Source organism: Corapipo altera, unplaced genomic scaffold (genome assembly GCF_003945725.1).
Source record: "Corapipo altera isolate COAL_440 unplaced genomic scaffold, ASM394572v1 60, whole genome shotgun sequence".
Lineage (NCBI taxonomy): Eukaryota > Metazoa > Chordata > Aves > Passeriformes > Pipridae > Corapipo > Corapipo altera.
This window is the reverse complement of record NW_020884912.1, coordinates 7,452,852-7,464,698: the sequence shown is the minus strand read 5'-3', so window position 1 is coordinate 7,464,698 and position 11,847 is coordinate 7,452,852. Positions and strand designations below refer to the sequence as shown.

Genomic DNA, 11,847 nt, shown 5'->3' with positions numbered 1-11,847 from the left:
TATGTACTTTCTCTCTCTTGCCTCCTTCACAAATGCAAAGCGTTATTTTTATTATAAATAACACAAGTTCGTGGAATAGCACAGAATTCCAAAGGTTGTACTCCAAAATAAAACATCTCAACCTACCTTTCTTAGGAATTTTTCTCAGGGATGTTGCTTTAAGCAAATCAAAAAAAGCAAGGTGAACATTAGCTTGATGTATAATGTATTCTGACATCGGTTTTGTGGATTTGCCCAAACAGCAAAACCCTTTAAAAAAATTAAACTTTGAACTTCATGAAAGAAGTTAATGGATAGGACTGGGAGCACAGTACTTACCTTATAAATCTGTGAAATGTGGTGTGAGGCAAAACAAGCAGTGCACTTGTAAGGATGGCAGAATAGAGTTTTCCTTTTTAAATGAAAACTGATGAAACCAGTATGTTCTGTAGCAATTCCATTCTGAACATAGACCTTCCACTGGCTTTTGCTTTTCCTATGTATGATCTCAAAGTAATTTATTTTACTGCATCTGACTGCATTTTGATTACTTGAATTATAAGAAAAACATTAAACATTTGCATATGTCTGTAGAGAGAAAAGGCAGTCTTGTAAAAGACCTGTCTTTCTCTCTGTGCTTTTATTGTGCTTTAAGTCAGTTATGTACAGGAAAAGGAGTCAAAAGGAGTTTACAGAAACCTCTCTGCACAAAAGCTTATGTGAAAGCTTCTCAAACAGCTGCACCCACATATTTCAGTTCTGGCCTCATGCAACTACAACTTGGTTGAAAACATCAGCATCCATGCCTTTTCACACACCGAGCTGTCAGCCAAGGTATATGAGCCCTTGGTTCTTCTACTGGATTGTTCAGTTTAGAGCGTTTTTACAGCTTCACCTGCTAAGCCAAAAGACTGCAAAAAAATTCAGCTAAAAAACCCCATTAACTTTCTCACCTTCTTGTGCCTTTTGCATCTGTAGTTGAAAGTCACGTACAGAGAAAGAACTGTTTGAAAATAATTACATACAACTGATTTTAATCAAACTGGCATCACAGGCTTGGACAACTTTATGTACCTTTTTATTTTCGTCTTTGACTCATTAGTCCCAAGTAAAAATGTTCACAGCTACAGTTATTGTTTTTCCAACTCCTGCCAGTACAGTGACTTATCTGGTGGCACCTAAGGAGCTGCTCACTGTTACAGCAAGGTTAAAAAAACCTAAACAAGAAATGGGCAGTTTATTACTTCCTTTAAAAGGATTTCACGCTCCCTCTATGGACTGAGAGAAACCAGTGGAGAACTATGCCCTCAGAGAGAAGTGCTAAGAAAAAACACAAACAGTGGGCATAAGGCTTCTATTCCTTCCTTCAGTCTATCACAGGATAGCAGGCTTCCACACCCTTTACTAACCTGGCTACTTACTGTGGTGCAGGCTAGTCCATCATTTGTCTTGGAGAGAAGAGAGAGAGCATAGCCCAGTTAGCAGAAACTAACAACCCATCTGTTGATTTTTAGCAGAATTTGAATCAGTCCTCATGACAACAGGAGGAGTTGTTAAACTGCAGCTGTATCAATGCATGGTTGAAATACTATCAGGTGGCAAACACAAGTGGGCATTATCCATAAGTCTGCTTTCCCTGTTCCTAAAATTGCATGTTTTGGGCCTAAATTAATTGTTAGGGAATAACCAAGATATGTAGCTACATTTCAAAGCCTGTTATTGCTCATGTAAAATAAGGGAAACTATTATTTCTGGTTGCTGCCAATTCAGTAGTCATGCTTCACAAAAGATGCAGGTATGCTTTTTGCTTTGGAAAATCTGTTCTCTGCAATTAAACAGGGCTTAAAAATCCATTTAAAAATCCACTCTTGGGGTGGATTTTTCTTTCACATTTGAAGTCTGATTCCTTAATCTGCAGCTCAGAACCCAGAATACTTGATGAATGCTGACTGCTGTCATCCTTTAAGCAAAAAATTCTGTTCTCTGTAAGAAGGGCCATTAAGCAAAGAAGTATTTGACGGAAACACATAAAATGAGAATGCCCAAAAAATATGTATGTGATACAGAAAACCAGTGGAACACACGTGGAGTGGAGATTAGACTACTGTGTAAAGCATGTTGCTGTTTTCCCTGGTGTTCCTCTCCTTTCACGTGTAAGAATTAAAAATCTCACTGTACTTTTTTTGGCACAAAATATATTTTAAATTAGTAAGTTTGGAAATTCTTGTAGTTTTCAGTAAGGAAGAACAAGTGCAAGGAAAATGTCCAAAGTCCACCCTGTAACAACAGAAGTCTCTTAATTCCTTATGTTCCTATTGGTTTGGTAATGTTCTGCTCAGCCCAAACGTTTCTGCTTTAAGGCTGTTCTTTATCTCCACTCTTCCAGCTGATGGTTGGGATTTTTTCAAAACTGCAGAAACCTAAGCAAGAACAAAATAGCCTGTGACTACACGAGAAGCTGATCTGTATGCAGCAGAAGGAAATAAAGCTTCACAGAGGCCAAAACTCTGATTTTTTTTCCCCTTATTTTCGGAACAGTGTCTGTGGCTTCTCCCTTCCTGGACTTGGTTTTGAACAACACATATGGATAATCCAGTTAATTGCAGCCATAGTCAACAATCCACAACAAACTATTTCCATTTACCTCTTAGTGACAAAGGAGGAGAGGTAAGAAGGGAAGTTTATCCAAGTCTCCCTTCTTTTGTCAGTTGTAGCAACTTAACTTTTGAATCCATTAATACTTCCACTATAAATATTAGAGTGCACACCAGAGGCAGACAATACAATTCCAGGAGTCCACGAAAGGGTAGTCAACAGGGAAATGGACTCATACATGCTAACCTAAAGATGGATCTCCTTGGAAATCTTTGTACAGCTTGCTACCATCAGCATCAATGACAAAGATAGCTGGCATGCATATGAGGAGCTATCACAAGCCTCAGACTGATAGTCTGGCATTGCTCTCGAGAGAGATGTTACAGCTAGCACTTGTCCTCATCCTCCTTTAGTCTTTTACATGGCAGGGACTATAGATCCATAATTAGGATGTGGGTGGGAGGACAAGGGCAGCATTTGTTATGTGCCTTCCTGTGAACAGACTGGTGTGGCAGCTGAGAAGGCAAATGAGGGCTGCTTCTACCATGAGCCTCAGCTTTCCTTGGGCTGCCAGGTGAAAGTAAATACAGCAAGCCTCAGAACAGCCTGCAGCTTCACTTCTGGCCACTGCTGGGGCTTCCCACCTCATTCAATCCAGCTAGGAGCACTTTCTCTGTCAAAGACCAAGGCCTGAGTTGAATTCCTCCATGCTTTGTGGCCTACTCCTCTAGAACAGCTTATTTCCTCCTTTAGAAATGGACTGTACATGCAGAGTGTGAGACAGAAACCCTGGCCAGCCATACATACGTGAGGAGGTAGTGGAGGTTCTAGGTGCCGCCCAAGGAAGGAAAGTAAGCGTCGCCATATCAGACCACTTCCCAGAAACATAATCCCCGTCACCAGCCAAAATATCCTGGGGTCCTACTGACAGAATGGTCCCATTAGTCATGCAACCATCTCTTCACAAAAGGGATGACCCAATGATAATCCCCACCTTTATAGGAGGAAGCGGTAAACTCCCTACTACCAACAGCCAAGCCCCACCTTGGGAAAAAAGCTGTTTAGGAATCACTGTACTGTATTCTGTTACTGTCCCATGCAGTTTTCCTTCCTTCATCAGAAAGTTTGAAAATTCAACTCTTATATTTAATTGATTATATATTATATATTAATTCAACTCTTATATTTAATTGATTTGAAAAGGAAGAAGTCTTTGCTTCGTTTGTTTTGTTTTAAAGCTGGCACTTGCAGTTTTGAAACTGTACCCCGCAGTTTGTACCTCCTCCTCCCTAGTTTAGGTATAAACATGTATTGAGAGTAGAGTATTTCCTCTGGTCTGCTGAAAACGCCCTGGCTGCTTGCCAGATACCCTTGGATCTGGAAGACAAAGCCGGTCTTTCCAGAACAGTTGATCATTAAAGAAACCTTAATACTACTTTATAGTCAATCCTCATACAATCAAAAATTTACCTTCCCATTACTTTTCCATGGATGTGGAAAAAAGGCTACAATACTGTGCAGTTAGCCATGCAGTCATTTGCTTACAAAAAAAAGTGACTTCATGAACACATGAATCACTGGAGCTTTGTCTGTGGAAAGAACGAAGGTGTACCAAATTTAAAATGCACTATAAGAGCAGGGCCCACATTTCATGCTCAAAACAGCACTCGTTCCTTACCTCTTCAAGAGATGACTCCAAGTTCATACCAAATGCAACTCCTATGAGGCCAAAAAGAGAGACGGAGAAAGTCCCCATAGTCAGCTGCAAGTTCAGCCTCATCATCACATTACGGTGGCTAAAGAAGGGAGAAACATCTGTAAGGGGAACCCATAAATTGATCTGCTGCCTAAATTCTCAAATTCCATACAGCATACACTAAAATAAAATAGTGAAAGAGAAGTCATGCTGGAATTAGGCAACCCAATGACAAAAGATCATGAAACAACAGTACAAAGATGCTACTGTTTTGACATTGCTACATCAGGATACCTCTAAGGCAGCAGGTTCTACCTAATCATCATTAGACTTGCCAGCATCTCTCACTTCTCAGAGGTGTATATACACAGAGTAACAGTAAATTTCTGCTGAAGTTTGTGTCCTCTCACCACTAAATTTATATGCCCATATTCACAAGAAACAAAAATTTATTGTTAACTTGCAAATTAATACACTTTACAAAAAAGTAGTTGGTAAATGCTGCAGGCTATAAACCTGAGCCTCTTTGGGAGAATCCCATATTCAAATCTCCACAAAAATATTTTTGTTGTTTCCTGATACAGCATCCACTAATTGCTTCTACAGATAACTGTTCAGTAAAGAGGATAAAGAATATTAAACACCAACCTCAAAGACAGAGTCCTTGCAAATGCAAGCTACAATTATTTTTCAGTAAGAAATCTGACTAGTAGTGAAAACTGTAGCATACAGAGAGAAAGGAAATACTTGCTCACAAGTTATTAATTCTTGTATCACTCCACAGAGTAATAATGTAGCTTTCAATGAACACCTGAGTGGCCTAGCCAGACTCTACCTAGTAATCTTTTCTGAACAGAATTTTAATATGCCTCTAAATCTGCAGACATTTCCTGTATTGAACAGTTCCCCAGAAGGATCTAAGAGAAGCTGGGTTTCTACTGCTAGGGAAAACTGATGCTTAGTTTGCTTTATCCAGTTCACTGGTAAGAGACGTGCAGCACAGCTGTGACTGCAAGTCCATTCAAACCCTCATGAAGGCAAAATTCTCCAAGTTCCCTTGTAAGCAGATTTGAGAAAGTCTAGGTAGCATTAAATTCTGCTCAGCTTTTGCCAATCCAACAGGTCAGGTACCTAACCTGTCCAGGTTGATAAAGATGATGCTTTCTGAGTCGTCAATCAGTACTCTGAGTTCACGAGCTTCATTTGCAAGATCTTCTGCTTGTCTGTAGTAATTCTCCAACAGTAGCTCCATTTCCTCTGCATGGTCAATCCCAGACATACTCTCCTCACTGTGAGCAACAATTTATATTTTTCTGGTTAGCTACATATTGTATACAAGTGTATTACGGATGTGTTAAGGCACATAAGAGTTGTGGGGAACAAGAGTGCTGTTAGGCACTAGACCTCAAAATCCAATCTTTTTGTGAGAAAATTCCATCAATTCCAACAGCATAAAATAAAATGGATATTTTTTTATTTATCAGCAGCTCAGCATAGGCAGTCAATTATTCTAAGTAGAGCAGTTAGCATCTGATATGCATCAAGGCATGCACACTGCCACAAATCTTAGTTTTTCAGATATTACAAAGTTAGAAAGTTATGTAAATTTTATATTATTTATAAAGTTTATATTACTATAAATGTTTATGTTATTAAGTTACAAAGTGCTAACAATTTTGACAGGAGATGCTTAACTTCTTGGTGCCCTCAAGTGGTGGGAGCTTGTAACAGTGCAGTCAAAAACTCCAAGAATAAAACATAACCAAGAGTCAACACACAAACAATTACACAGTGATGGAGATGGTTTAGGTGTGTATCACAATAGTTTAGTTGTAAGGCATTTGACCTATACACAGCAATTACTGCAAAGCATATGGGGAGCATGAAGCAGCCAAAGAGTGACCATCAAATGAAAGATCCTCCTCTCCTGAGAGAAATCTGTCCAAGGGACTTTCATCTTACTTCATAGTGCTACTGCTGGTGCAGTGGCCTTCCTCTGAAACAGGCATTGTGTAGATGAAACCTGAGGCACCTGAGATCCACAGGACCTTGGAAATGGGCAGGAAAGCCAGAAAGATTCTTCATAATTTTCTCTTCTGTGGTATGATCTCATTTCTCTAGAGACTGAAGTTTTTTAAGAATATCCTCAAGGCATTACTGACTGTTAAAGGAACCTCTCTGAAATGGTTTTACAAGAAAATAAGCAGTATGGCTTACGAATCAACCCATCTAAGCTCCCTGAGGACCTTCAGCAGAGCCCACAGTTTCTCTCTAATAGGGCTAAGCTGATTTGAAAGCCCTCCAGACCTTGAGGTTTTCATTGCATGGAAATGAGAGGAGCTGCAGACTTGAAAGCCTTAGAGCATTATCTGCTGTATTACAGATTCAGCTCAAGGTCTTATTTGATTAATATCTTTACATTTATATCAGCTCCTCTGATACACAAAGGGGGCAAAAAGCCATAAAGATGCAAAAGTAACTGCCACTGGATGTGCTTTCATTAACTAGCCTCCATCTGCCTCATGAGTTTTCCACGGTCTGCTGTTCCTTCCCAAAAAGATATGAAGTCTGCCTCATCCTATCTTTCTGGGTTCAGCTCACCATTCCTCCTGCAAAAGATCTCTGATGACACCTATATGGCTAACTGGGCATATTTGCCAACTAACTTCTGCTTGGGCTTCCCAAGTCCATCAAATACCACATATCCTTTGCATCAATCCTGGAGCAAAAAAAAGCTGTCCGCACACTGCCAGCCTGCCTGCGAACATGCTGTCAGGGCTGGTGCTTCCTAGTGTGCCTTGTGTACAGACTGCCTCACTGCATCCTGCAGCACAGCTCCAACACTCCTCACACAACCTCACACCACCTCTCCTACCCTTGTGCAACAGCATCTGAAAGAAGGGATGACTGCAGGTTTCTCCTGACACGAGAGTATAAGGTGACACTGGGATTTCTCCTAGATATCCCCTACACACTGTCTACCATGAGGCAACAAGAGACTTGCCAGCAGACTGCATTAAGTCCAAAGAAAGGCTGTGAGCAAAACCAGGACAAAGACCAGCTGCTGGCTCAGGAGCAGCTGGAATTCAGAACGCCCACAACACTGCTCCAGCAGATGCATTAGAAATGCAAACCATGTCCCACTTCTGGAATTCTGAGTTTCTGCTGCACATTTAGACTAAGCTCTGCAGGGCAAGAAACTATCTCCTGATTTCAAAGCCATGGTAATGTGTGAACAGTATTAACACCCACATGCAATGAAGTTAGGCAAAAATATTATTCAGCAATTTCACAAAGGACCCTGAAAGGTTGTTTCTGTTACCTGCTTAAACATAAAACATGTCTGTATGCCCCAGATTTAAATACAATTAAGCCCCAAATATATTTGGATCTGATGTATATCTTTCTGCTTTTTAGTTTTTATTAAGTGACTAGTGCTGCTGCTGCTGCTGGTGTATGCCATCTTTCACCAAAACCTGAGAGTGTAGAGCCTCTTTCCTTCAGGTTCTGCTGGTGAGCAAAAAGCTACAAGCAAGGTGTTCAGAACACTTTTAGTAAAGGAAGTGTGATGTCTGATGTATTCAAGACAAGCTTTCAGAGCCTCTTTCATTTTTCTTTTGGTGAAACTGAGGAAATGCTCCCAGAAAGTGTTGATTCATATTGAAAAATAATAACATTTTCTTTTTCTGCCATCCTGCTCCCATCCCATTACAAACCTGATGAGCTGGCCCGTTATGCCAAGAACTATTTGTAACTGCACAATATGACGAGTAATAATGAAGTTCCTCTCCAAAATGTCAAATATAGTGATTTCTGAAGTAGCAAGTATCGGGGCTTTAAAAAACTAGAGCATCTTTTTCTTCTTTTTAGCAGGGAACACGCAGTTTAAGGTTCAAGTTACCCTTAAACAAAATTCACCATTAAAAAAGTGGTTTCAAAATATACATACAATACTTGTGGATCAGTCCATTTAGATAGACAGAGCTCTTCTATTAATTCTTCTTCATCTAAGATCTCCAGAATTGTTTCTTTGAAAACTTTAAGATCTGTTTCCAGTTCTGACAAGCTGAAGAAAGAACAGGCAAAAGGTCAAGTAATCCCCACCTGCACCAGTGCACGAAGGTAATCTCTAAGTGAGTTTGCCAGCCAGCACCCTCACCAGATGCAGTGGCCAGGGAAGACTTTCCTACAGGGTTCTAAAAGCTCCTTCAGAAGATTCTCTATAGACCATACACTTAGCAGTGCAAGTGATCTGTCTGGGGATCAGTGAGGTGCAGGCATACACCAAAAGGGATCCAGATGTGTTTTCTGGGTATATTTGTAAGTCAGAAAAGAACAAGCACTCTGTGAGCATGTAGCAAGTGCATATTTGCACTGTCTTTTTAGAAAGGCTAATACATGAAGGACCAGTGTACTAGTAATCTTAAAGCATACTATACATACAATAGCTAAAAAGCATAGTTCCAAAGGTTTACGTTATGGGGAATGTTTTCACGTTATTTTGTTCTCTTAGGTATTACTTTGTTCTGCCAGGTGCTATTTGAGAAGCACAGCTGTACTTCTGACAACTCAGAATATATTTCCCGTTTCCCTTATATCAACAGGTATTTCATATACAAATTCTTACACTTACAAACAAGATGCACAACCCAGTATTTACAATAACCTGGGAAATTAATATGAGATACCATTTTTCTAACATTTCAATGCATGTCATTTTCTATTGTCATCTTCTAGACTCTTCAAAGCTTAATCTTATTTACCTCTTGCCATTCTGCAGGAGAATGTGTAGTTTACTCCTATCCACAGATAAAAGCTTGGGGTCCACTAGAGCTTCCAGTGTCTCGAGGATCTGAGGCTGCAAAGTGTTAAGTCTCCCCTGCAGTTTGCTGATCTAGATAACAACATGATCCTTCATAAGAATTAAAACAATTCATTTAGAATGACTTGGGCAACTGACTCCTGTCTCTCAACACAGAATTTACAGTAACAGGTAGTTAATACAACCTGCTTTCCAATACCTGGGAAATACTTGCTATATGGATACCACTTTATAAGACAAAGCCAGTGTAAAATACAGTATTTAATAAAAAGTGAACTGAAACCCACTGACAACCACACCAATAAAGCTGATAAAGCTAATACACTATTGTCTAGAAATGTCATATTAGCATTAGCAAGCACAGATTTTTCATGATAGCTAGGAATCATCATCTGACTCGTGCTCAAGAGGTCAAAAACCTCAGCACTTTTGTGTGACTTCCATTTCAGCTACAGCACGTCTCTAGAATGGAACTCTGACTTGTTTTTTAATTGTCCAAATCATGGTGAAGCCATCATATCCAATTAGCACTTTATTGTGAAGGGAATGAAAACACACATACACACAAAACCGTAAGAACTAAAGCAACAAAAGTCAAAACCAAAAAACAGCTCATACAGGAAGTGCAGAATACATATACAAATGTGTATGTGTAAACATTAACGCAAGAATAAAATCATACTGTCCCTTCTATGAAACTATAACTTCCGAAACAATTGAAATAAAAATGAGATAGCTCACCCAGTACTGAAGGATTGCTTCTATGGCTCGGAATTCAAAGGGCAGAGAATATGTAACTAGCTGACCTTCCCCAGCCAGCTGAGATGCTAGTTGACTGAGAAGCCAGTGTTCCAGACTCAAATTACGATAATCTAGTATCAGCAGAAACTCTGGTGTTATAACAGCCTTCAAGAACTGAAAAAGAAAGTACATGTAAGGAATCCGAAAAAAACTCTCTGAAAATTTCTCATAACTCTGTAGCACACATTTTATATTTGGGCTTTGATAAAACCCTTCTTGTGATGTCTTTTCAGGCACGAAAATAACAGAATCTCATGCTAACAGCAAATGGGCTCAGACAGAGCACTGTGCCAGTGATTAAGAAGGGCTCCTCATAAGCCTTTACTTCTGTGACAATGTTAGTGATGATTCTCCTGTGCTCAACCAGGAAAGTGGTCATTAATATGTACTGTGGGTAAACTCATACTCTGACTGCAACACAGAGCTCCAAAGACACATTTACTGCTGGACTGCATGTCACAGGAAGCTGGTATTGAAAGAACTGTGCAAGAAAATGAAAATGCAAGACAGGGTTTACACTCAGCTAGAGGGAAACCATTACCTCCATTCTCATGATGATTCTGTTGTTCCTAGTTGCAATGCTCATTACGTGCTGAAATCTTAGATCTCGTGCTTGAAGACCCAATTCCTGGTACAATTCTGTCTTCTTCTTTTCTATCATAAAAGTATTTTTAGAAGAAGACATTTAGAGGACAAGCATATATGTTCTGAAATTATATTTTAGTGTGTTACTAAGTCTCACCAAAAAAAAAAAAAAAAAAAAAAAAGCTGTGCTATCTCTAAAACATTCCTCCCATTGACTCCTCAATGTAAGTTATTTTCTACAAAGTTTAGAAGACTGTATCTTGAGTGGAAAAAGAAAAATTCTAGATATAAGTGAAAAAGTGGGCCGCAACAATTAATTTCATGTCAGAAATGAGTGACTCTTCTGAGAAAGCACGTGTAATTCTACAGGAAGGGAAAGATAAGGCCGAGAAAGTAGCATGCTGGTCAAAAAGGGAAAAGACAAAGCAAAAATTACCTTCCTGTGAGAGATGGCAATACATTATTTTTAAAATATTATTTAAAAGTACACAAAAATTTTAACAGTAAAGATGCTATGAAGACCCAATAGGAGGCAGCAAAACAGAGGAAATGTTGCAACATCCCAAACGAACACAGTGAAGTATCCAAAACATAATTTTTTACTCCATGTAGATTCACAATTGGGCTTTTCTGTATTGGACAAGGAAAAAAGGTAAACAAAACTACAATGAAAACTTACCAAAATAGGTAGTATTTCCCTCTTTGTCAAACTTCATCTGAAGGAATAGAAAAAAAAAATATTTTTTTCACAGAACCACTACAAACAAGACATCGATTTCTAAAGTTATCTGCACTTCCCTAGAAGGCCAACGGATAACACGTTACTAAGAGAAAGCAACTTTTTATGCCCTCTATTCACAGTTCATCCCAATTAAGCAAAATATTGCACCAAATGGCCATATATTTCACTGTGTTTGTCACCAGTGTCACCTGCATTACCACGTTCCTATATACCTTGTTAAGGAGGTGATTTACAGAGGATCAGTCTTAGAATAGCATAGACTTTCTGCTGGAAGAGACCTACAGCGATCACAGAGTCCAACTACCTGACCACTTCAGGGCTGACCAAAAGTAAAAGCATGGTATAAAGGGGCAAACAGCTTTCAGTTTTATTTAAAAAAAAACACAGAGAGAGCTTGTTTTTCATCAAATCCTACGTTTACTTAGAATTGCAGCTATCAAGACACAGGACTAATATTTCTAAAAGGCATTAGCAAGCCTTAACAATCTTTAACAAGACAACTTCTGACTGCAGCAGTTCCAAGGGCTGACCTGCCTTCACAATTAAGAACCTTAGCAAAGCATCTTGATTGATACTGTGATACTGGTCCTCACGTCAGAGTACCTCAAACCAGCAAATTAGAACTCG

At 39.3% G+C, this 11,847-nt stretch overlaps 1 protein-coding gene across 3 annotated transcripts; it reads right to left on the bottom strand.

The window, feature by feature from the left end:
* Positions 1–562: 562 nt before the first annotated feature.
* On the bottom strand, positions 563–11,516 carry MRS2 (magnesium transporter MRS2). Of its 3 annotated transcripts, none has more exons than XM_027654058.1 (9): positions 11,158–11,509; positions 10,435–10,547; positions 9,834–10,007; positions 9,034–9,164; positions 8,220–8,336; positions 5,407–5,559; positions 4,253–4,370; positions 3,382–3,495; positions 563–2,399 (listed from the first exon to the last, which is right to left on the bottom strand). In XM_027654058.1, exons 1-9 carry the CDS (start codon positions 11,192–11,194, stop codon positions 2,292–2,294), a joined length of 1,065 nt encoding a protein of 354 aa, XP_027509859.1. In that variant the 5' UTR covers positions 11,195–11,509; the 3' UTR covers positions 563–2,291. The 3 variants fall into 3 exon arrangements, 2 of the variants coding, with proteins under 2 accessions (XP_027509859.1, XP_027509860.1); XR_003529458.1 differs by lacking the exon at positions 563–2,399 and adding an exon at positions 4,045–4,163 and having other exon boundaries at positions 3,383–3,495; positions 11,158–11,516; XM_027654059.1 differs by lacking the exon at positions 8,220–8,336 and having other exon boundaries at positions 11,158–11,514.
* Positions 11,517–11,847: the final 331 nt, after the last annotated feature.

What these genes read in the sequence shown, in the direction of transcription:
- MRS2 (XM_027654058.1), bottom strand. Translation starts at nt 11,194, where the DNA reads ATGAAGTTTGACAAAGAGGGAAATACTACCTATTTTG. An exon ending in GAATCATCATGAGAATGGAG is followed by an intron (nt 10,008 to 10,434) that starts GTAATGGTTTCC and finishes TTTCTTTTTCAG; the next exon opens with TTCTTGAAGGCTGTTATAAC. An exon ending in CTCCTGCAGAATGGCAAGAG is followed by an intron (nt 8,337 to 9,033) that starts GTAAATAAGATT and finishes TTCTTTCTTCAG; the next exon opens with CTTGTCAGAACTGGAAACAG.